Source organism: Podarcis gaigeae, assembly GCF_964106915.1.
Source record: "Podarcis gaigeae genome assembly, chromosome: 11".
Lineage (NCBI taxonomy): Eukaryota > Metazoa > Chordata > Lepidosauria > Squamata > Lacertidae > Podarcis > Podarcis gaigeae.
The window spans coordinates 38,480,327-38,505,468 of record NC_139687.1 but is presented as its reverse complement, the minus strand read 5'-3'; the positions used below and the strand labels follow the sequence as shown (position 1 = coordinate 38,505,468).

The 25,142-nt window shown below is 40.6% G+C and overlaps 1 protein-coding gene across 18 annotated transcripts in view; it reads left to right on the top strand.

Moving 5' to 3' along the window:
• The window catches only part of MAST4 (microtubule associated serine/threonine kinase family member 4), a 210,853-nt gene that overhangs the window by 93,282 nt on the left and 92,429 nt on the right, over positions 1-25,142 (top strand). For 5 of the 18 annotated variants that reach the window (XM_083703376.1, XM_083703379.1, XM_083703396.1 and 2 more), the window contains 2 exons: positions 11,179-11,281; positions 14,070-14,150. The exons of 11 other annotated variants lie outside the window; for them this stretch is intronic. In XM_083703376.1, coding sequence (XP_083559502.1) covers positions 11,202-11,281; positions 14,070-14,150 — 161 coding nt within the window. In that variant the 5' untranslated portion in view covers positions 11,179-11,201. The remainder of the gene's footprint in view (positions 1-11,178; positions 11,282-14,069; positions 14,151-25,142) is intronic. 2 more of the 18 variants (XM_083703382.1, XM_083703381.1) reach the window with 1 other exon arrangement.

Here is a 25,142-nt window from a genome sequence, read left to right as displayed (position 1 = left end):
CCCTACTCTCCCCCCAAAAAACCAGCCCCAACTCTGTCCAGGTAATTACATTAGTAATATAATCAAATAAATAATTATTTCTACAGTTGCTGGTGGTTTAAATGCATGTTCTTTCTTTGATGCATATATAATAAAGGAGGACCACGTTATGTTAGTTATGTAGTTTCTCACGTTGTTTTCTTTCACGTACCCTTTCTGTTAACTTTTCCATCAAAATTAATTCCCAGGCAGAAGCATACCAAGCTTCATATAGGTTCACGTTTAATGTCCTCCGTGTCTAGCAACAGCCAGACGTGCTGCAGTTATAAGACACACAATTAAGTCTTTTCTCTAAGATTTTGTGCTTCATCTGCAAATATAGAAAGCAATGCTATTTTGGGATCTAAATTGATCGATTGAGATGTAATTTGTTCCATTTCCTGAAATATTTTTAACCAGAAGTTTTTAATCAGTGGGCATTTCCACCACATGTATATAAGTGTTCCTTCATTCCCACAATTTATCCAACATTGCGGAGAAATATTTTTGTCTGTTTTGCTTAGCACTGTGGGATGCAAGTACCACCTGTGGGTTAGCTTTAAGGTGTTTTCTCTTATTCGGGCAGAAATAGCTTGAAAGGGGGCTTTTTGACACATTCCTTCCCACAAACAATCATCAATTCCTTCTCCCAAGTCTCTTTCCCATCTAGTCTTCAACATGGAGGGCTTTGAGGTTGAGAAATTTACAATCGCTTTATAGATTAAAGCAATTAGACCTTTACCTCTAGGGTCTGTGGTATATAAAATATTTTCAAATGCAGTTAGTGACTTCGTCTCTTGTTTGTAGATTTCTGTGCTGCTTATAAAATGGATGACTTAATGGATTACCATCCAATTGTGGAAAGGTTTTGAACCATTTCTTGTAGTATTAATCCAGACAATGGGGTGTTTTATTTGTAAAAGTCTTTAAGCTAAAACAGGCCCACATTTTCCCATTTTCCAAAGGGGAATGTTCTGTCTCTATTACAGAAAGTAAGGTGAAATGCCAATGGTATTACAGGAGAAGGCTGAGAGGCCATCCGTGGCAACCATTTCTTCCAAACTTTTAGATTAGATAATAAAAACAGGTTTTCTATCTCAATAATTGTTTTTTAATTAATTTGCCAAAATGGGAACCCTCTTATTGAATTCTGTTCATTTGGGTTTTCCATATTTAGCCAAGCTATTTGTTGAGATCCTTGAATTGCCAGAAAAATACTGTGTAGATGGGCTGCTGCATAGTACCACATGATATTAGGTACTGCCGTGCCACCTCCTTTGGCTGGTTGATATAATGCTTTTATGGTAACCTTGGCCTTTTATTCTGGTGTATAAATTTTAGAAGCATGTTTTGCCAATTTTGTAATTTTTTTGTCTTCTATGGCTGTTGGTAAGACTCTAAAGAGATAGAGTAGGTGCGGCAGGACCATCAGTTTTATAGTGGCAATTCCGCCCAACAATGACAGCAAACCCTTGCTTCAAGTTTTCAATTTTTGTCTAATCTCTTGGATCATTGGACCAAAATTAAGCTTCTCCAAATTTTGAAGGTTCCTGGGGATAATAACTCCTAAATATTTAAAATATTTCTGACAAAGTTTTACTCTAGTGGAGCGCTGAAGTTGTAGTTGTACTTCAGGTGGCATATGAATGCATAGCAGGTCTGATTTGCTATAGTTAACACAAAAACCAGAGACCTTTCTGTAAGCATCAAGAATTTTCATTACAGCCGGGAGGCTTATTCCAGGGCGAGACCAGACGAGTCTGCCCATTAATTTGTATTCCAGACACCTCAGGTCTCCCCTAAGCGCTAGAGCCAAGGGTTCTATGGCCAGGGCAAAAAGCAGGGGCGACAATGGGCAGCCCTGCTTCATGCCCTGGCCCATCGATATAGGCTCTGAGTGTATACCATTTATCAAAATATTTGTGGTGCAATCCTGATATAAGGTAGTCAGCAGTGCAATAAATGGGGCTCCCATGCCAAAACCTTGCAAGGTTTCAAAAAGAAAATTCCATTCAAGACGGTCAAATGCCTTCATTACATCCAATGTAAGGATGGCTGTTGGTGCCGGTTGGTTTGATCCCCAGTATATTGCATTGAGGATCCTCCTAATTGGGGTAGTTACTGACCTTAGCCTAATAAAACCTGTCTGATCCGAATGTATATAATTCGGTACAAATGTCGCTAACCTGTGTGTAATAATGTTTGTAAGAAATTTTAAATCAACATTTATTAATGAGATAGGCCTATAGGACTCAACCGACTCCAAGTCTTTATTTGGTTTTGGTAGCACTATGATGTGTGTGTTTTTCCAAGTTCCAGGTATTAGGCCATGATCCTTTATAGCTGTAAATAATTTCAGCAAAAATGGGGCTACAAGTTCAGAAAAGGTTTTATAAAAATAGCCAGTAAACCCATCTGGTCCAGGTGCTTTAAATGATTTTGTCTTTTTTATACTAGCTAATATTTCCTCAAGTGAGAAGGGTTGATTTAAGTAAGTTGCATGCTCTTCTGTTAATTTTGGAATGTTAACTGCGGTCAGAAATTCCTGAATGGCATTTAGCGATGGTGTTACAGAAGTGTATAAGGTCTTATAGAATGCATGAAAGGCTTGGTTAATTTTAAGTTTATTATGTGTTATTTCGCCTTTGCCTGTTTTTATTGAGTGGATTGTTTTGTTTAATTTACGTTACTTTAGTTGGTTTATTAAATTTGTAGTATTGTTGATTTAAATATTGAAGGGATGTTACTATTTTTGGTATTTCTAACATGGCTAATTCTTTCCTTTTCCAAATTAATTTGAGATACACTCTGTTACTGCATGTTATTTAATGTTTTTCTTCCAATTCTTTTATTTCTTTTTTTAATTGGAGATTAATATTTGATTTCATTTTTTTGATTCTACTCCTCTCACTGATTAATGTTCCTCTAATTACTGTATCCCAAATTAAAGATGGGTTATATAATCCTGTATGGGTTATATAATCCTGTGTGTGGGACGCAGGTGGCGCTGTGGGTTAAAGCCTCTGTGCCTAGGACTTGCCGATCGAAAGGTTGGTGGTTCGAATCCCTGCGGCGGGGTGCGCTCCCGCTGCTCGGTCCCAGCGCCTGCCAACCTAGCAGTTCGAAAGCACCTCCGGGTGCAAGTAGATAAATAGGGACCGCTTACCAGCGGGAAGGTAAACGGCATTTCCGTGTGCGGCTCTGGCTCGCCAGATGCTGCTTTGTCACGCTGGCCACGTGACCCGGAAGTGTCTCCGGACAGCGCTGGCCCCAGGCCTCTTAAGTGAGATGGGCGCACAACCCCAGAGTCTGTCAAGACTGGCCCGTACGGGCAGGGGTACCTTTACCTTTACCTATATAATCCTGTATCATTATTCTTAAAAAATTCTGGTACCTCGTTTTGCAACCGTTCGAGAACCAGCTGATTTTGCAGTAGGCATGGGTCAAGTCTCCATACTGGGTTCCTTGGGTATCCTCCTTCTCTCAACAGTTCAGCAATAGCCATAGCATGGTCAGAGACTTCTCCTGCTTTGATCTCTGATGAGTGGATCCAATGGATCCATCCCTCTGTTGTCAATAAATAATCAATTCTAGAATAGTTTGTATCTCACTTTAGTAATCACTATAGTCCCTTAAATCAGAGTTTGCCATTCGCCAGATATCATATAAATTGAATTTTTAAAGAATTCTATGCAGGGGTTTTTTTTGTTGATGGGGAGTCTCTTGTTGACCTTTTTTCCTCTGACCTGAACAATTTCTGTCAAAATGTTCATTTAGGACTAAATTAAAATCTCCCCCCAGGATTGTTTAACCTATTTTGAAATTTTCCAGCTCTGTCAATGTTTTCCCCAAAAATTCTTCCTGCTGGTTGTTTGGTGCATAAAGATTACCTATAGTCAGCCATTGGTCCTGCTATGTGCCCCTGATAAACAAGTAACGTCCATCAGGATCACTAAGGGTTTGTTCAGGTTTAAATTCTGATTTATCCGCAACCCATGTTGCTACCCCACGAGCCTTAGATGTTCCTTGAGAGACAAACCACTGTCCCCCAGTTGAGGGGAGACGTACTCATTGTAGTCCTCCTTCTCCTCTGGTGAGTCTCCTGGACCAGAATCAAGTCCAATGTCCCTTTTTCTTAATTCCTTCCAAACCCGTCTCCTTTTTATGGGTGACCCCAGTCCATTAATATTCCATGTGATTATTTTTAAATTATCCATACTTGCTCCAGGATGATTAGTACGTTATAGGAACGCATGGAAAACATTATATCTAAAAGGCAATTGTTGACAACTTGCAATAGTTTAACAGCTGGATGGTGAACAAACTCCAAACTTCCCCTCCCCCCCTCTTTCCCCTCCCACCTACAACAAGAAAATTCCCTCCTTCTGTTGGAACCATTGTGGCATCCACAGAGTAGTAAATTCTACTCTTAACAGTAGGGGATGACCAAAATCATCGCAGCATTTTTTACACCATTGGAAGGAATGCACTGTTCTTCTACCCCACTATTTTAGCACTTCCTCAAGGGGATGGGGCAGCAGAAACTGTCCATGGTTCACAGTTCCCTAAATGGAATCTGAACTGATGGCCACATGTGCCCTCAAGTTCCTGACTTTAAAATTGGTATTCATGCTGGCTGTTAAATCTATGTGAAGGGTCTCCAAACTCCTGCGATCCCCTGTTACGTATTTTACATCAGGAAGTAGTAGTGCTCAGATCCATCTTTTGTTCCTAGGATTAATTCAGTATTTCACAGGTCACAGGAGGTTCTTCTGCCCACATTTTCTCCAAACCCATTGCAAGCCCAGTAAAGAGTATGCAACATGCTAGATGTCTGTGGTGTTCTCTGCTTCTCTTTGGATGGAACTGCTGAATTTAGGGAAGGGGAGGGTGACTTTCCATCTCTTTTCCTTAGGGAAGAAAGTGGCTGTGTCTCATATCTCTTTATGATTTTAAGGACGTCTCCATTTAAGGGTACATAGAATTTACCGTATTTTTCGCACGATTGGACGCACCGGACCACAGGACGCACCTAGTTTTTTTGAGGGGGGGGGGAAATAAAGGAAAAAATTTCCCTTTATTTCCCCCCCAAAAGCAGGTCAGGGAAACCGAACCAGGTCGAGGAACAGCGGGATAGTGGCGCTGCGCCTCCCTGCTGTCCCCCGAGCTTGTGGGGCTAGCTGATGTCTGCCTGGTGCGCGGGGCGCTCTGCTTCAGTGGGCCCCACCCACCAGGCAGAAGGCTGCTATCCACAGCGTGGGGAGCCCTGCGGGGAACTCCTGCAGGGCTCCCCACGCTGCGGACGTCTGCCCGGCGTGAGGGGCGCTCTGCTTCAGGGCGCCCCACCCGCCAGGCGGCAGGCTGCTATCCGCAGCGTGGGGAGCCCTGCGGGGAACTCCTGCAAGGCTCCCCACGCTGCGGATGTGTTCCCGAAGCGCCGGGCGCTCTGCTTTCAGGGCGCCCGACGCTCCGGGAAGCAGGCTGCTATCCGCAGCCTAGACACAGCTAGCGGAGCGCTAATCCCGAAGCTTGGGGCATGTGGAGTTCAGCGCGCCGCAAGCTTCTGGGTGCCGGCAAGGTCTAGACGGCTAGCGGAGACCTTGCCGGCACCCAGAAGCTTGGAGCGCGCTGAGCTCCGCACTGCCCCAAGCTTCGGGATTAATGCAGCGCTCCGCTAGCTGTGGGAGAGCTGGGTCTCCCACGGCTAGCGGATAGCTTCCTGAAGCCTGGAGAGCGAGAGGGGTCGGTGCACCGACCCCTCTCACTCTCCAGGCATCAGCGAAAGCCTGCATTCGCTCCATAGGACACACACACATTTTCCCTTGCTTTTTAGGAGGGAAAAAGTGCGAAAAATACGGTATTTATTTTTAACAAAATTTCCATACCACTTGTTCATAACAAAACCTCTAAGTATTTTGCAAGAAATAAACTGATTTACAAACATTGGGGAAAATGCCACCGGGGCAGGGGACAGGATTAGCCCACCCATTCTCTTGGGGTCAGAGTAGTCTTCTTCAGCTGCCTTTAAGGAAAATTTCACCATTGTGGATATCTGTCAGGCAGCTACTTGGGTTTCCTCCATATTTTTGCCAAACATGATAAAATTGAAGGTTCTGCAGAAGGGCTGCTTGATCCCGGACACCCACCTTGGATCCTATGACTCTAATACAATCCAAGATACAGAAATGCTCTCAATACAACGTGGCGTGGGGGTGGGGTGGAATGGAATTTTTCTTACCCTGATTTTCTGTTTCCAGTTATCTCATGAAATACTTTCTACTTGCCCTTCTATTATGGGATTAGCATGATTGTATTATGTTAGTGCTTTCTGTGTGCACTTTGCACGCTTGGTGTTAGAGTGTCCTGATCAGTGGCTCCTTTCTCCTCTTGGTTTTGCACTGTATTCCTCCCCCCCCCATGTTTCATTTCTCACCAAGTTTAATTTTAAGTGGGTGGCTCAGTGGCCTGTATCGTGGTTTTCTTTCCATGGATGTCTGTGAAATCATTGATGAGGGTTGAGGAGTTTTCCTTCTGTTGGCAGTTGGTCTGGAGGGTGGGGTAAACCCTCCCTCTGATAAGATGGCTAGAAGAATCCATGTTCTGCCTCTATCAGCAAGCAGAATATGTCATCCCAAGAGACAGGATTTCTCTCTATGTGACAACTGCAAAACAAATTCACAGTAAGAAAACGTTTCTGTCCTTAATGTCATTATTTCTTTTAAACCACTTAATAGTATAAATAACACTTGATTTTAAAGATTCCTTAAAATTGCAGCAGATCTAACATGTAAAATCTTTCACAATGAGTTCCAAATGTTAGGTGGCATTTTATGCTACATATTTGATCTAAATTATGAGTTTGATATAAATGTTGATCTTTTTCTTGTTGTGAAAGCCATAAACCATACTGTACTTTCTGTTCAGAACAGTTTTAGAAGTGTTCTGCTTTGTGCAAAGCCCCATGCTATTTTCTGCAACCGTTATGAGATGTGATATATTATTCTATACAGCAACGCTGTGGGCTGCTGTATATGAAGATGAATTCACATGGAAAAAATTTTCCTTCACAAGCATACATTTTTGTGCACTAATAGAGTCTCATTCTTGTTTGTATATGCTTTCATGTTCTAAGACTTAGATATCTTGTGAGACAAAGTACGTAAATAATACCTTAGGCTTACTAAGTCAGGAAATGGACAAATCTCCTGTTTTCATGGCATCATAGAGCTGCAGAATTGGAAGGGATCCCAAGCTTGGGTGGACTTTGGTAATATGGTGCCCTAAGTGAGGACAAAATTTTTCATGCTCTCAACTTTTGAGTAAGTACCATATACCATATATCTAGGCAAACTCCTGCAATGCAAAAATCACAGCTAAAGACTCCCTGAGAGATGGCCATCCAACCTCTGTCTAAAAACCTCCATTGAAGGGGAGTCCACCACTTTCTGAGGTAATCCATTCCACTGGCAAGCAGCTCTTGACATCAGAAAGTTCTTCCTAAGGTTTAATTGGAATCTCCTTTCTTGTAATTTAAATCCATCGTTATGAGATTTAAGAATAACAGAGAAAACGTATTTTCTCCATCTTCCATGTGATGGCCCTTCACATATCTGGAGATGCCCATCATATCACCTTTCAGTCTTCTCAACACCAAACATACCAACTCCCTCAACTGTTTTTCACAAGGCTTGGTTTCCAGACGCTTTATCATCTTGGTTGCCCTCTTCTGCACATGTTCCAGCTCGGCAATATAATGCCTAAAATTGGGCACAAACAGGTAAAGTTGATGAGAACATGAACTAAACCAACTGACTAAAATGTGTTTGTTAACAATATTTTAAATGGCACGGGATGGGGAAAAGACTCAGATCTGTTCATATTTATTTTGGGATAAGAATCCTTTGATTCACTGCCAGTCTTTGACTTGTTTATGCATTCATAATATAAATCAAAAGCTGAAATGATCTGAAAGAGAATCTCTGTCCTGGGAAAACCTGGGATTTGCAACCTAGGTCTTTTTGTTTTGGATATGGCAGCCATTTTGCTCCCATAAGGTAAGAATTCACAAGCATCAGGTGAGCAGTAAGACTTGTTCTCTTTTATGCCAAATTCCTAGAAGTTTTGACCTGAGATGTTCAGTACTGAAGGGAGGTGTTGGTAGAATGCCCTGGAATATAGAGGGCTTGTTTAGAAACCCTGGGAGATTCTTTGGAGCCTAGATTGTGTAAGTAAGGATGCGGAGAGTTTGTAAACTGTTTAAGTAATACTGTGTATAGAAGCTGTGTGGAAAAACACACTATGCAATCAAAAATAATCACAGGCTGTTTTTTTTACATTTCACTTAAGGGTTCTGAAGTGTGGCACACCCTATTTGTGATTTTCATCTTTTTTTAGGTTGAATAAGTTGTGTAAGAAATATCTGGCGTTTTATAGTAGCCTTGTTCACCACCACTCTGGTGCAAACTATGGCCATTATTTCAGTTCGCACCTCATTTCTCTTTGCTGTACCAGGTGAGACAAAATAGGACCTAACATGGGAGTTTTGCATTAGTGATGTAATTCCCCACAGCAGTATTGCAAATGCCCTATTTGCATATGGTGTTGGATTGGGCCGCAAGAGTTTCTGAAAGCAAAGTTTGGGATTCATGTTGGAAATGTAGATAGGAACATACAAAGCTACCTTTTACTGAGTCAGACCATTAGTCTATTTAGCGATGCATTGCCTGTATGACAGGATTTTAGACAGGGTTCTCTCCCAGTCCTACCTGGAGATGCTGGTGATTGAACTTAAGAGTTGAGATCTTCTGCATAGACAGCTGAGTTATGCTCTTCCCTGCCAAATAGGTGATATCAGTTGGGTCAGAGCCAGTTGGTACCCTTGCATGAGCATAAGGGTTTTGATTGGCAGTGGGGGATTGGTTTGTGGGAGGAACATATTTGCTGTGGTGCTTGGGCATGGTGCAGTCAGGGTATGGGGAAGATGGGAAAAACACTTCCTTCTCCTTTTCCATGAGTGGGTAATAGATGCCTCTGCTGGTGCAACAGCACTGTGAAAACAAATTAGATACCCCTGTGTGTTTAAATTCTGTTGGAGATATTTCAGCTTCTACTCTGGACTTCACAGAGGTAAACATGTAACAGGTATTTCAGAGCCCTAATACATGGTTGCATCCTTGATTTGAATCAATAATGTGACTTGTATGTCCTAGTTTCTGAGTCAGAGATGGCCTGAGTTCACCGAGTGTTAAATGATGTGCATGTTGACATTTTGCAGGCAGTTCCTTTATGTAGATTCTTCCTCAGAAAAAAAGATCAGTGTGTTAGGTATATCTGCAGTCAGATTTTGGGCCTGTGAATGAATCCCTATTGAGAATGATTAGAAGAGGTAAGAGTTGAAGTTTGAAATTTTGGAGAAATACTTTGGCCTCCTAAGAGAAGAGCTGAGAGAAAGCTCTGGGGATTAATTGGAAATCCATAAAACACAATTGATGGAAAAAGTTCTGAAATGCAGGTTGTTTAGGTGTTGGATGCACAGTTCTGTATTATCTATAATTTGCATTTCCTTGTAACAAACTGCAAAATATGTTACTATTATTTTTTTTGTGGAAGAGAAACTGAGGCATGAGAGAGTGATACTCAAGATTTAGCCACTGAGTCTGGGGCTTAGGTGAAAGTTGAGCCCAGGCAATGTTCATTATTCAGCCTTCTGAGCCACAGTGGTGCATTCTTTTCTTATTTTGTCACATAGGTTGTCATAGGGGAGGTTTCATAGGACTCGGACAAATTCTTATAACTTTAATTGATTTACTTACTGCATTTATATAACTTTATGGTAATATACCCATGGCAGTGAAAACCCTAAAATGTTGAATGAAGCAAACATGCACAAAAACACAGGTCAAAATAATACAAGAGCAGAATTCTTTCAGGCCATTGGTGGTTCCATCAGTTACTAACAGGCCAGGCTTAGGAAATGCAGTCTATCTTTTGCCTTCCCATCTTGGCATATGGACCTTTGTATCACCTGGAAAGATGGGAGACATGTTACCCCTACTAGACACCATCAGGCCATCTTGAGTTTTGTTTCCATTTGTGTTCAGAATTGGTAATGATGAGTCTTTGTTAGTTAAGCTTATTTGCTTTTCCATGATGGCTGTGAACATGGGCGTAGACAGAATTTATTTTAGGGGGACAGGCTTTATGTTAGGAGGGCAGAACTGAATTATCTGTGATGCAATTGGTCAGTTAAGTATTTTTGTTTATTTGGTTGATTTGGCTGGGGCAGTTGCCCCCACCCCGCACCCCCCTGGGTACGCCCATGGTTGCAAAAGAGCAGCATTCTCACTATTTCTCTGGTTGTCTAATCATTTAAGGTTTAAAAATATCCAGGAAACTTAAAAAAAAAAAAATTAACAAGCTGAGAATCACTGCTGTGTGCATGCCATATAATTACCCTATGAGATTAATGGGTTTTCTTTCGGATTCTCTTTCTTGTTCATATTGTGCTTTAATAAAATATTTTTAACATTTTCTTTTTTTAGCACAAGTACAAGCTCCTTCAAATAAGATGATTAACTTTCGATCATGAATTAAGGAACAGCTGTGCTTCAGTGTCATGTGTTCCTTCCTAAGCTTGGAATAATTTTCTGGACGCAAAGGGAAGGAACTTAACTTCCTGTGATTTTATGCAGAAACAGAATTTTGCTCATGTGTAAAACAATAATGGGACAACCTAAACAAGATAGATAAATCATTTTTGATAGGGTCATAAAGCTTGCTGTATCTTGGATGTGTGTTGAAGAATAGTATTTTAAGCATATTTTGTTGCACTTCTTAATTTTTTGTTCTGTTACGAAATCTGACAGTCTCTGTGGCAAGGAGCGGGCAGATTTTCATTCCTCTGAAGAGAAAAGTCTGCATTTTAGGAAGGCAACTGCTTCTTAGAATATTAGACATGAGTCGATTGAGATACAGTCCTGAAGCCTTCTTTCTGCTAGCAAAATCAGTGCAGTAAGCTTGCGGTTAACCTGGAAGAAAGCTGCTGACATTTCTTCGTGACAGCTAGAAGTGGAAGGACCCAAACTTGCAGTGCTCCCTCCCCCAAGAGATTGTTAGTCCATTCCTTTATAGTGGCTCATTTGGGCTCTCTGTCATCACCAGGATGCTGCCACTGAATATGTGTCATGGTTACAGTAGAATGTGGTAACGTAACAGCCATGAAAGCCCAACGCGAAAGGCTGCAAATTCCAGGGCTGACCTTGGAGTAAGTATTGTCTGCCTTTTAATATTTTAATGCTTTCTGCATGGCACTAGCTTTTGTGCGAGCTGTAGTTATTTAACATGCGTTTGTGCTGACAGGCTCAGAGCACTGCAGCTTTAGGTCGCAGGAACATTTTCAGAATGCATTTCAGTTGCTGTTCGCAAATGTGTGAGCCTAAAGCAAGGATATTGCAGTATATTTCAGATTAAAATATACTGCATACTTAAAATCACTGAATGCATGAATGTGAGCATCCTAAAAGCATACTGTGAAATAATGCTTCGGTAGGCCACGGTGTTCGTTTCTCTCTCACACCCTTTCTGTTTCTGTTTGTTTATCCCAGTGCTGCCTTTTTGAAAGGCCTCTTTCTCTGCTGAATAATAGAGAGCTCTGCAAGAGATTAGGGCATAAGAGGAATGCTATTTGTGAAAATTCATTGCGTATGATCCATGTTTTACTGTGTAGAGTACTGGTGAACTGTATTGCATTCTGACATTTCTGCTTGGTATTCTAGTCTTTGCATTAAATGTGTTTGTGTAGGTAAGGGCTTTGTTTACTTAGTGATGTTTTAGGACTGATGGACTCATTTGAATGATTCCAGTTTGCATTTAGAAAACAGCTGCATAAAAACATACGTATTTGATTTACGGTGAACATGTTGACCATAATGTCTGATTTTTAAAGTGCCAGTCCATTGATTCTGAATTAATCAGCCAGTGCAAAATGTGTTTATTTTTGTGTCCCACCACAATTTGCTGCATAGATATAGATGTGTATCAGCACACACACACATGCAGTATTCTCTCAAGATGTTATTTTTGTAGGTATTGAATAGATTTAATGTGCCAGTTGTTCTGCTTTCCTAAAGAGAATAGGTCATCTGTAAGGTCAGGTTACTTAGCAGTGAACCATTTTACCCATCTACAAAATAGGTATGTTATTTGATATACGTTTGCATTTATGTATGTAGTGCCACTTCTAGTGAGTTGTAACTGATACAAAATATTAATTCTATTAGTAAAAATGGTATTCTGGTATCTTTGACCACCTTTGATAACTAGGTTACAGAAACACTGACATTAATAAAGGTAGTAGTTTCTGTCAGTGTTTCATTTATTGTATGTGATGTGTAGATAGTACCCTGAAATAATTACATAAACACAGTGATAATGGTTTGCTTATTGTTTATTTTATTTGAGCATACCTTCCTTTAAAAAGATGGAGTCCAGTGTTTATACTTGGAGTTTTGCTTGATTGTAACTTTACCATATATAAAAGTAATAAATAATAGTAAGAAATTCTTGATTTTGTAAAGTATTGGGATGTGATTGTTTTTAGTCTCAACATTTTATTATTTTCTGTTATATAGTTTTTATGTCTGACTTAATGTTTGACATATTTCATTTACAAAGTTTCTAAGGTAAAAATGATCCATTACGTTGCATTGGCAACTTGATAAAATTCTAACTCTTAACTATTATTTTGGTCATTTTTTAGACACAATGACAGCTGGCAAACTTTGTATTTTTTTGTTACTAATTTTATTTTTATTTTCCACTAAAATTGCTGCATTAATGAGCTTCATCTCAAGAATCGGGTATTCAAAGTTTGGGCAGGATGTTTTCCTTTGATAGACTAGAGAGTTTGAAAAAAATGATAGCCTTTAACTCCATTTTGCAAACATTTTATTAATAATCAAAATAGCAGTATTACTGAAGGGAGCCATGGACTCCAGTAGGCATAGTTATATCTTCTGTTTCCATACTGTCTCTGGCCTGTGTACCTCAGTTCTGCCCAGTTAACTATGATATTTGCCATTGTTCAGAATAATTTGGATGACATGGAGTTTTAATATTGGTAGTTGGCCTGTTGCCATTATTGTTGGTGTTATGACTGGTGGAGTTATATTAGTAGTATTTTAAGAAAATTCTTACCACAAACAATTTGTGCCAGGTTTACTGACACAAATAAACATAGGCTGGAATTAGGCACAATAATACAGATTTGATGTTTGCATTAGATGCGAGCACAGTCAAGTTAAATTTTTACAGATGTCTTTCTGGAACAAGTATTTAAGATATCAGGTATTCATAATTCAATGTTTAGACACTGCTGTTGTCAGTGACTGTACCATATTTTCACAAATGGCATTCTCAAAACTAAAAATGAATAGTAATATTTTCATTATTATTTATTTTACTTGTATTTTCCTTTAGGCCTGTTGCATTTTTTCTTTTGTAATTTTTCTTATGTGTATGTGTTAGTGTCGCATTTAAAGTACTGAAATAAGTTTTCAATACTTCTTTCAGCCAATTTTCATTCAGCGTTTGCACAGTGCAATATTGTAGCCAATGAGGTTGATCTGAGGCATGATCATTGTTAATTGATTTCCCCCTCAGTGCATGGCAATTCAGAATTGAGGGCAATCAGTTCTCCTGAATCTTTCTTTTGTGCATCAATTTGTGTACTCAAATTTGTGCTAATTTCATTTTTACAAGCAATTTTTATAACAAGATTTGTTTTTTTTTTAAAAAAATTGCTCCGTGTGTTTGAACACTTTCTTATAATGAAAACATTTGCATGGTTAATCCCACCCCCCATTTAATTAGGAAGATACAGAAAATTTAGGGGTCTTTTGACATAATTTTTTTTGTTTGGCTTTTCTCAATGTAGAGAAAACCAGTTTCCTGTCTACTGATTGTGCTTGAGGCCATACTCCCTTAATTCAGTCATACTATAGGATTTTTACTCAACTTCTGTTTACTAGAGATGACATTATTTTAACTTTCAGTCTCACCCCAAGAAGCCTGAGCCCAACCCCAACAAGCCCTTGCAGTCCATGCAGTCCTCTGTACGCTTTTCATTTTTGGAGGTAAGCAACTAAACTTCCATTGTTGCAGTTCTCTGCCTTCCACATTGAAGAGGGGGGAGTAGATAATTGAAGCCTGTATGTATGTATGTATGTATGCATGCATGCATAGTCAAGCAAATATTGGTAGCTTTAAAAATGTTTCCCCAAAGTAAATTAATTTGCATGTGTGGTAAGATAATACTGGTAGAGTTAGAGGTGATAGCAGTCTTTGGATTTCTGAAGATTCAAGGTTTGTGAATAGCCTTACTAATGCACCAGTTTGGCCATCATGATAAAATGTGATTTATCTTTTCAGCAATGATCTGTAGTGAGCCTTGGGTTCACACATATCTTTCTTCCTCTCCTCCAGCACCAGAGGAAATCTTCCGTTTTCATAATCCATGGTTTGAAGTTGACTTGTGTTAAACAAACTCTTAAAATTAACTAGAGTTTGTCATATTCAGACAAAACAGCAAGATGCAGATAGTCTTGAACAGAAGCAAATTTTTCAATCCAGTGGCAAAACGAGCAACATACAAACTGAAGGCTTGCCATGGCTTGTTTCAGTACCTGGTAGATGAGGAGAAAAAACCGAAGTTACTGAATGATCTTTCAGGACTGTCCTTGTTGGGTGCTTTGCGGGCAGTGATAATAGTGGTGAATTGATCTGAATCTCAAGCAAAATCTTAAAAACCAAGTGTATCGTATATGGAGCAGGTATTATTATTGTCCACCAAACTGTTGCATTCCCACCTTGGACTGAATGGATGGTTGTCTCAGCTGCTGGTTGGTTCATGAACTTTAAATTATAAACAATCACACAAGGTCTGGAGTGTCCAGTTAACTGGAAACTGCTATGAACGGAACCCATATTTTAGGACTTACGTGGGTAAAGATTTTTTTCCCTTTCTGTCCTCAGACACTTCACAGTGAGAGTCTACCAGAACTCTGGAGTAAAGTTCTGGGGGTATGAGTTAGGATTCAACTGTTCAGCCTTTCTGTAGTCCAGCTCTTAATGCTAGGAGAACAGATCCCCACAAGATGCACTAAATTGTTATGGTGCTGCAATTACCAAGAGATGAGCACACATTTTTTAAAATTACCGAACAGAACTCATCTGCATTTTTCTGCCTTTATTTTAGTTGAATTTTATATGTATATAGTTTGGCAGGGTAAGAAATACTTTGCTGAATCAATAGATTTATAGTGTTTGCTGAATTAAGAGATGGATGCACATTTTTATATTTGATAGTAAATAAAAATGGATGAGCAGTTTTTTAAAAGCAGATGCATTCAAACAATGTTTTATATATTTAACCAAGCTGCATATACAATTCTGCTTTGTTGTAAATTGTGTCCTACTTTTGGATCATTGTGTAAATTCAGGGAGTTTTGAACAAAATTAATGGATCAGTTTTCTAATTGATCTGTGCTAATCATTGCCAACTCACAAATCAAACTACAATTTCTCCTGATGCAAAATAGCAGCTGTTGTCACTGAAGCAGAGTGGTGGTTTCTAGACAAATCCCCTTGGAAATGTTGGTTCAGTTTTGTGTGAAAACAGTTTCCCTTAACCCTCTTGTCATCCATCATATCTGTTGCCTACTACTTTCCCTAGCACCACCTCTGTGCTCTACTGCTTCACTTTTCTACATTGCTGTCTAATGAAAGTGCATTTTTGAAATGATAAGAGGCTAAAAACCGTCATGGGTTGGTAGTAGTTCTGGCCCGGGTGAGTTCTCCCTTGTGCAGTCATCAGATCAACACACATGCTGTTCTTGTAATCCCCCCCTTATGCCAACACTTCTTGCTTCTGCTGGCACAAAGTTCCAATTGCAAGCAGTCAATAGAAAAGGAGATCAATTACTTCCATCCTCCAGTCTTTTACTTTTCCTTGGAAACTTGCCCGAATGCTGCTGCAGGTTAGAACGTTGGCAGTGGGAGAATGGGAGCAAAGTACTGGCACATTGTGGTAATGAAGGTCAGATGGGTGTTGTAAGTAGTTTTGAAGTGCAGAAAAGTGGTTTCTTAATATGATTTGGTAAGACTGCATATTAGTCTGCTGCCTGGTAGGCTTCATCAGGAGCATGTTTGTTTTTTGCAGATATCCTTATTTTTTGTAAGTAAGCTCTTAGTATATGTATGTGGGACGTAAGCATGATACAGTTTTCAATTCTGGCTGTGTTGTGTACTTTTAACAGCCTTTGGGCCTTTAAGCTTTGCAGGAATATTAGAAGGTAGTTGACAGTGTAAACTATATCAATACTGTGAAAATATGTAGGCATTGAAGTAGATTTATAAGTATAATGACTGTTTAGTCAGTTACTAACCTATATATATATAAACGTTGGATATGACCGTTGACATAATAATTGGAAATGGGGCATGGTTTTCACTGTGATGGACTTAGACCATCAATTTGTTTAATGTAAGCTACCAGCAACAAGCAAATACAAGACCCCTTTAACATGTATGAGGAGGGGGTTTATTGGGTTGTTTTTGTTTTTATTATGTATTTTTTGTTTTTATTGTGATTTTATGTTGCAACTGCCCTGAGACCTGCTGGTATAGGGCGGTATACTATTATTATTATTATTATTATTATTATTATTATTATTATTATTATTATTATCAGGGGTGGTACTGACAGCTTGGAGTAGGCTTGTGTTCAGCTTTGTACCTTTCCTCCAATTACCTTGTGTCTGCTGCTGAGAGGCAGGAGCTGCAGAAGATAGCAGCAACAGCTTGGATGAGGAAACTCCGCCCACTGAGTGACTTCATCATTCTGATCATATTGTATTTTAAATATATTGTAAGTTAACCTGATTGTTCAGTAGTAGGTGGGGTATTAATATTTGAAATAATAAAATATGGGTGTATTTCTAGTCTACATGTTGAATTAATCTAGATTATCAGATGATGCTTTAGCCCACATGACAATATTACTAAAAACATTACTAAGAAATCTGTTACACAACAAGCTCATAAAAAAGGCTCACCTGTTAGGTACTTGACAACCCATCCATCCTATGTGCAGTTCTAGACATGCAACAAAAAACAGGAGACTTTGAATGCTGCGGTGGCCTGTGTTGGGCTTGATGGTCCACAAGTTCTGCTGGCCTATATTAAAGTTTCCTTTTTCAAACTGAAATGCTCAGGGAATCTCTTCCTTACTGTGACCCTTCATTTATTCAGCTTCCCTCTATTTGTTAGCTTTTGGGTTATACCTGACAAATCATTAACATGTATTTGTCTGTTGAATACTATCTTATGAATGTGATCTACGTGTTGGTGACTGAGTGTTACAATGTTAAATAGAGCTGTCATTAGGAAATAATTAAATGTAGCACATAAAACATGTCTTTGTAAGCCTGTTGTTGCCTTGTAAGCTGTATCTTATTATTCTTTTGTATACCTGTGAATGAATTAATGTTTCTTTTAAAGTTTTATCTTTGTTTTGCAGCTGCACTGTTCCATTTCAAGGGCCTGGAGTTGGTGAGGGCTGAAAGGGAATTATTGGTTATATAACAGCTATTCTCATCTGTCTATCATCTATCTATCTATCATCTATCTATCTGTGGTTCTCGTCTATTTTATTTTGGAGGTGTGTGTGGTATGGCTTTGCTGATTAGCCGGATTTTATGAAATGAAAACCAGTGAGAGGACAGTATTTAAAAACGGGGCTGAGTCAGGATGGCCATCCATCAACAGATAGAGTTGGGTGTCATCAGCATACTGATGGCAACCCAGCCCAAAACTCTGGACAAGCTGGGTGAGGGGGCTCATAAAGATGTTGAAAAGCATCGGGGAGAGTATTGCACCCTGAGGCACTCCACACACCAGGGAGTGGCGCAATGACAATTCCCCCCCAAGTGCCACCCTCTGTCCCCTAAGATTAAGAATCTCATGCTTTACCAACTGAATTATCCCAGGTCCAGAGCAACATTGCTCTTGCTTTTGAGAAAAAGAAAAGAAAATTTGAAGAAAAAACCTCCCATGAAATATTTTCTCATTTACATTGAATTGCTTTGATTGATTGATTTTTAATGTAAGACAGTCTTCCAGCTTGGTGCCCTCCAGGTGTTTTGAACAGCGTATCCCATCAGTCTTAGCAAACTCTATTCTTGGTGAATACTGATCTAGAATTCTGTGATACAACGCTCAAATCTAAGGTACATGTCTAAACCTAGTTATGCTGCAGTCTTCATGAGATGACTATAGAGGGCCTTTGTTGCTTGGTAATTGCTACTTGCCTTCTTCTGGTGACCTTTGGTTTAGTTTAAAGCAAATATCTTGCTTCTGCTGTCCTTTTGAACTGGTTCATCTCTTCTGGTGAACCTTTTCACCTCTCCCCTCGAGCAACTGTGACACAGACACCCTGCTATACAGATTGAGCAACAAGATGCCTTTGCCCTGCCTTGCTGAAGGACAAAAAGATCATAAGGAGATGGGGTGGAAAATGAAAAGGGCCTGTTGTGAGTGCCAAAGCCTAAGAGGAAGATCAATATTTAATCAATAATTGTTTTATACACATGTAAGGAATATATTTTGCCTTTTTAAGTGACAGGCATTGATGTAGCACTCCCACTGCTTCATTTGCATTAGATAGAAGGAAAGGTAGAGTTGAGTGTCATCTGGATATTGATGACACTTAATTCCGAACCTCTGGATGACCTTACTCAGTGATTTCATGTCCTTGAGTGCTTGGAGTTGGCTGACATCTACCAACTGGGACACTTTGTGTAGGAAATAAATGTTGGCCACTAGCTAATAATTTATGTATTTAGGATTAAAGGTGGGTTTGTGCAGGAACGGCCATGCCACAACATATTTCAAGGCAGCTCGGGCTATTCCCACTCTGCAAGAAGAAGTTGCCACCTCCTGTACCTAGGTATACATTCCATCTCTGCTGGATATTAAAAGGAGAGTGTGGTAAGCAGCATACACTTGACCAAGACTTCAGACTTTAATAACTGAAAGTCATCCAAAAAATACTGGACAAGATAGAGCTTTGGGCAGCCCATAGCAGTCATGAAGTCCTATGCCATCGCAGATTAGGTGATCATAACATGGATGATGATACCTCAGGACAGCCATCCTAGGAATCCTCATCAAATCCAAGTCCATCTCTGTCATTTTAGGAAGGGAAACTGATGAGACAATTGGATAGGCAATATACTTGCAAAATCCCTAATCTGAGTGCCCAATACATGATATAAACATTCAAGAGTGACACTCAAACAGATAGCCTGGAGAAAAAGATGAAGTTCCTGTTGACCACAGTAATTCTCTTTCCCTTACTCTCAATTCTTTGTTGGGGCTGAACAGAATACAATATCTGGAAGCTGAGAGACGGCTAGGACAGGCTTAATCCAAATAATCCACCAAAGTCTTGGTAATTCTGGCCAGATCAGCCCATTCATTTACAATCAAATAATGCATGAAGACTGTTATTTTGGACATTAAAAAGCATTCAGCTTTTTAATATCAGTACCATCAGACTGAGGATAGACTGGTAATTCAATTACGGACCATTTGGCTCACACAGAAACCAAAATAATGAATGGACAGAAGATGTATAATATCACTTTCGCTTTCCTGGTTTGTTACACTTCAACAGCATATATCCAGCTGCTAGTGTGCTTTTTCTTAATTTTCACTCTATTTTGCTTTTTAGCTGAGATGTTGGTGGCAAGAATGTCTATAGATGCAGCCTCATGAAACCAATGTTTCCTTGATATTCTTCTAGGTTAAGGTGTAAGATGCTTTTAATCCTCTAGATGACAGGAGAGATAACCAGGTTACCACAAAACTATCTTCTATTTTCCTAACCCATTTGCTTTTTATTAAGCTAGTAGAACTGTGGAAGTTTGACCTGAACTCCAAATTGTTTGTTATGGATTGAATATAAATGGTTCAACTCATGCATAAATAGGGGGTAAACACACGTGATGTATAACTTGGAATTCATGTTCTCCAGATTATAGTTCTCTCACTCTTCAGAGAAGAAATGCAGTGAATGTGGTAGAAATCTTGAAAAAGGTAGCAGTTAATTAACTGTAACCACTAGAGGGAGTGAAGGGTCAATGATTGTGATTAGGGTAAAACAGAAAGCATTCTATCTTCATTATATTTTCCTCCCACAAGGTTGGTTGCCTATAAGTAGTCTTCAGTACTGAAGCTCTAGTTTGAGCTCTGGTATGTTTTGCTATATATTTCCTGCCACATATTCAAAAATGAAATTGTAAATTTCATAAAAAATTTCATATAGAAATTGTGTATCTCTGTATGTGAAAGATTAAGTCCAGGGTTGCCACCCTTCTGGTCAGTTTCACAACCAGCTGTTCCAGGACATAGTCATTTAGAGTTTTTACCTCTTTGTCTTGCCTGGAAGACAAATCTCCCCATTCTGTGTGGTGGTGATTGGAGTTGCCTATCACTACAGCCTTTTCTCTTTTGGATGTCTCATTGATTTCATTCTCCATCTCAAGAAGCCCTGAGCATTTTGGTCCTTACATCTGAAGTGCTTATTTACTCTTGGAGTCTAGTATCACCAACTACAGCGAGTCTTGGGAGGATTCTGCCCCTTTGGAGATTTCCAGCATCTTGGGCTCAGCCCTGTTTTAACATTCAGAGCCTCATCACTGCACCATTTCCTTTCCTTCCTATAGAGTTTGTAAAGGTGTAATTGTAAATGTGTTGTATAGTTTTATGACAAATTTTAAGCTGCCATTAAAAGGTTAAGCTTTTGGGGAGAAGGAGGATTGAGGCCCTTTCTCTCCAGGTTACCTGCACAGTTGCCTACTCTTTTGACACTTGTTTGAGGTGGTTGTATTGTGATCTCAGTAAGGTTTAGCAGGAAGTGGTAGAAGACAATCTGACACAGTACATGGCTCACAACAGCCCTGTGGTTACTAAATATGTCAAACATGCTCAGTCAGATCTTAAAATTGTCTTAGATATCAGGGGTGGTGGTATGTATGTATGTATACTACCCTTCACCCAAAGATCACAGGGCGGTTCACAACATAGAAATACAAAATGAAAAAATAAAATGTGTAATAAAGATTAGTTCATATGGGGAGATGGTCCTTTAGGTATTGTGGTCCAATAAAAATTCTCCAGAAAGCTCATATTACTTTGAATTTGTAGAAATGTATTTACCAAACAGCCTTAGGCAAGCCACTCTTTCTCAGCTTCAGTTCCCTCATCTGCAAAATGTCGGGAAAAGAATACACTTTGAATACTTAAAAGCGTTGTACAAATGCTTAGCCAATTTTAGCCGCTGCTTACTAAAGCAATGGCTCTGTAAGGATGGAGCAACCCCCCCCCAAGAAGTCAGCTTTACATTGTTTTGAACCTAGGCATGTTGTTGTTTATCTGCCTTTCACCCTAAGGGCCCAGGGCAGCAAATAAAACGACAATATTGAAAACAGTTTAAAATAACTTACAATTACAGAAGTAAGGTTGAAATATATAAAAATAAAATAAAATAATGTCCAGTAGCACCTTAGAGACCAGGAACAAACTTAGCTGGTCTCTAAGGTGCTACTGTACAATTTTTTTAAATTTTTTAAATATAGTTCTACTGCGGCAGACCAACACAGCTACCTGGCTGAATCTAGAAATAAGGTGGGTTCTTAAAATATACTTCTGAAAGGCCAGGGTTAAGTGGTGCAACTTCAGCATTTCCCAAAAACCATATAAAGAAGATGCTAGAAGCATCTCTGTGGGGCCAGAGTTCCACAACTTAGGGGCTAACAGGGAGGACACCCTCTCCTGTCCCCAAACTTCCGCAGGCAGTGAACAGCCAAGAGGACCCCCTCTGCTGATCTTAGCACCTGAAAGAGTCTGTGGGAAAAGAGGCAGCCTTTCAGGTATTTTGGGCCCAGGTCATTTAGGGCTTTAAATACTAACATGAGAATCCTGAATTGCACCCAGAAATGAACATTGGAGCTGTTTTAGAGCAGGGGTTGTTTGAGATCTAAACAGAACCCCATCCAGCAAATCTGGCTGCTGCATTTTGGATCCTTTGAAGTTTCTGAGTTGCCTTCAAGGGCAGCCACATGTAGAGCATAATCTACCAGAGCATGAAGGACAAGTCATCTTTGTCCAAAAGGGGCTGGGGAAGCAGCCAAAGCTGAAATAAAAAGGAAATTGTTTACATGCAGTTTCACAAGGGAGATAGGATTTGCTTTGCATCTCTTACTGCATCATGTGTGGTAGCCATGAGAAAATGCCTTTACATTTCCAATAGCAATGAAGATAAGTGCTGACTCTCAGTTAAGTGAGAGTTAGGATTGTAGCATTTGTCATGCTTAGAAATAATTTCTGTTCTAAGCATGGCTAAGACTGTATCCAATTTACTGCTTTTGAAAATAGCCAGGCGTACTTCTTTGTGCAGGAGGAAACTAGGGCAGCATTAGAACTAGGGTAACACAAGAATGGAAAACTTGAGAAAGGTGATAGAGCATGAACTGAAGTTAAAGGAACAAAGTGAGAATGAGAGATGATTCTGGCATAAGAATCCAAATGCGGCTAAGGGTATAAAACTGCAAAGCTGCAAGAATTAGTATTGGGACTAATGAGTAGGTGCTCAAGATGCCTCCAAGTGGAAGAAAGTATGAGGTGTAGCTGTAGTTATTAAATAGTTTCTCCTGCCACACCCTGTATTCTGGCTTTTCTTTTTTCTTTTGTTTTTGTTTTCAGTGCTGGACTGAATGGGCAATGAGTTTTAGTTTTGAGATGGGTGGCAGGATACCTCTCCTTCCACTCTTGGTCTGTTCACCTCACCCATGGTACAGGTATTGCAGCTTTGCCAATTATTAATAAGTTCCCAGCCGAGCAAGTAGAGTTACATCTGTTATTTAACAATTACAGATTTAACATGGAACTCCCTGGTGTCACTTTTCTTTAAGACAAAGATACAAATTTACTGGTTTTAGGTATGAATAGAATACCTCAGTGTTTCCCAACCGGTGTTCCGCGGCACACTAGTGTGCCGCGAGACGTTGCCTGGTGTGCCGTGGGAGAGGCGGGCGAGTCGGGCGGCGAGAGGCGGGGCGGCGGCGGCGAGCACACGAGGGGCGGCGAGCGAGCTCCCTCCCACATCCCATCGCCGCTCGCTTCCCAAATCTCCATCCCAAACGCTCCGAGCCACTCCAAGAATCCCTAGGACGAAAGCAGCATCGAATTTCCGCCAATTAAAAAAAAAAAAGCCTTATTGCCACCCTCTTCTAACCAATCGGAGCACAGCAGCGAGGAGGCTAAGATTACTCCTAGGAGCTGTAAGGGGAAACGCTGGTAGGCAGCTAGCCAATGGGCAAGGTGCTCTCCAAAGTGGGGTGATGCTGCCCAGCTAGAGAATTAGGAGGAGGAGGCTGGTATTAGGAGGTAGCCAATGGCCACAGGGGGGTGGGGGCAGGGTTGGCTGCTGCGCCGCAATTGGCAGCCCTGTAAACCACTTAGAAAATAGAGGCTGGGGTCGCTGCGCGAATGGCAGAGGAGCTGTCAGAAGAGGCTGTCTGCTGTCTGAAAGGGAGATAAGAGTGCCACCTCCCGCAGCCAATGGCTTCGGCATACCTGAGCGGCGCAGCCCAATTGAGGCTTTGGTGGGCGGGGCGGCGGGGGTGAGCCGCCCCCGTGCTCTGAGGAGAGACTTCTGTGGTGGAGGTTGTTGTCGGCGGCGGCAGAGATGGAGCCGTCGGGCTGGATGCGCGCCGGGATCCTCCTGCTGTTGGCGGCCCCGCTCTACGGCCGCGAGCTCCCTCCGGTGAGGGGGGAGGCATGTGAGGGACGTGGGCTGGAGCTTGACGCAGGTGCAGGGAGGGAGACGCACCTGAGGCAGCGTCAGCCTTGGCCTCGCCTCGGCGCCCCAGAACTCTCACAGTCGGCGCCTCTGAACATGTGCAGAGTGTGCAGGCAGCAGTTTTTCAGCGTGGGTCAACAACGTTGCTCAGAAGGAGGGTTGAGCCCAGCCACCTCTCTCTGAGGAAGCAGGCAGCATTAAGAAGCTGGAGTGTGTTTGTTTGTGTTGGTGTGGTGTGATGCAGCTCATATGTGGAGAGGAGGAGAAAGAGAGAGCCACACCTGTAGAAGTGAGAGTGCAGAATGGCCAGGTAGTTGTGTAAGGACGAGAGGGACTGGTGCATAGGTATAGTAAAGCAGGACAGATTGAGAAAGGATACAAAAGGAATGGGTGGACTCTACACTTTCCCCAAATCAAATGAGCAACCTCAGGACTGCTTTGAGGCTTTAAAATGTGGCAGAAGCTGATCAATGGCCTCCTCTGCCTCATTTGGTTTGGTCCTGAGAGCATTTCCCCCCACATTTGTGGGACCTTCATAGCTGAGAATCATTGACATTCACAGACTAAAGGCTAGTTTACAACACTGCACACAGCCACTGCGTTTTGTGTTAAAAGCTGATGTGTGCTGTGTTCAGTATAGGGGGCTGACATTCATGTGACCAGCTGCAGTTGCATGGCAGGAAGTTTCTAGAGTTTGACACCAACTCATTCCCCCAAAGCTCGCTGCTATACACGTGAACAAGCCCTAAATTGGTGTGTTTAGCTTTTCAAGCATGATTGCTATAAAAACTAAATACAGAGAGAGACTGAGAGCTGTTGACGAAGAGCTACGTGTGTGTCTTTCTTCGATTCCAGCCAGAATATCAGCTTTGTGTTCAGCCAAACAGGCCCAGGTTGCGCACTGAATAAAGTATTTTATAATTTTTCATATTTCTGTTTACTTACTATTTCATAATAAAGTAATTATAAAATACTTTCTTTGTGTTTATTTGATTACTATTAAAGAGAGTTACTTTATATATAGTCAATATAGGCACAGAGTTAATTTTTTAAACATTTTCTAATGGTGGTGTGCCTCGAGATTTTTTTCATGAAACAAGTGTGCCTTTGCCCAAAAAAGGTTGGGAAACACTGGAATACCTATTTTGCCTATTATATGTTCCGTACAATAACACTTCTGGGGTGAATGACTTATTTTTTTCTG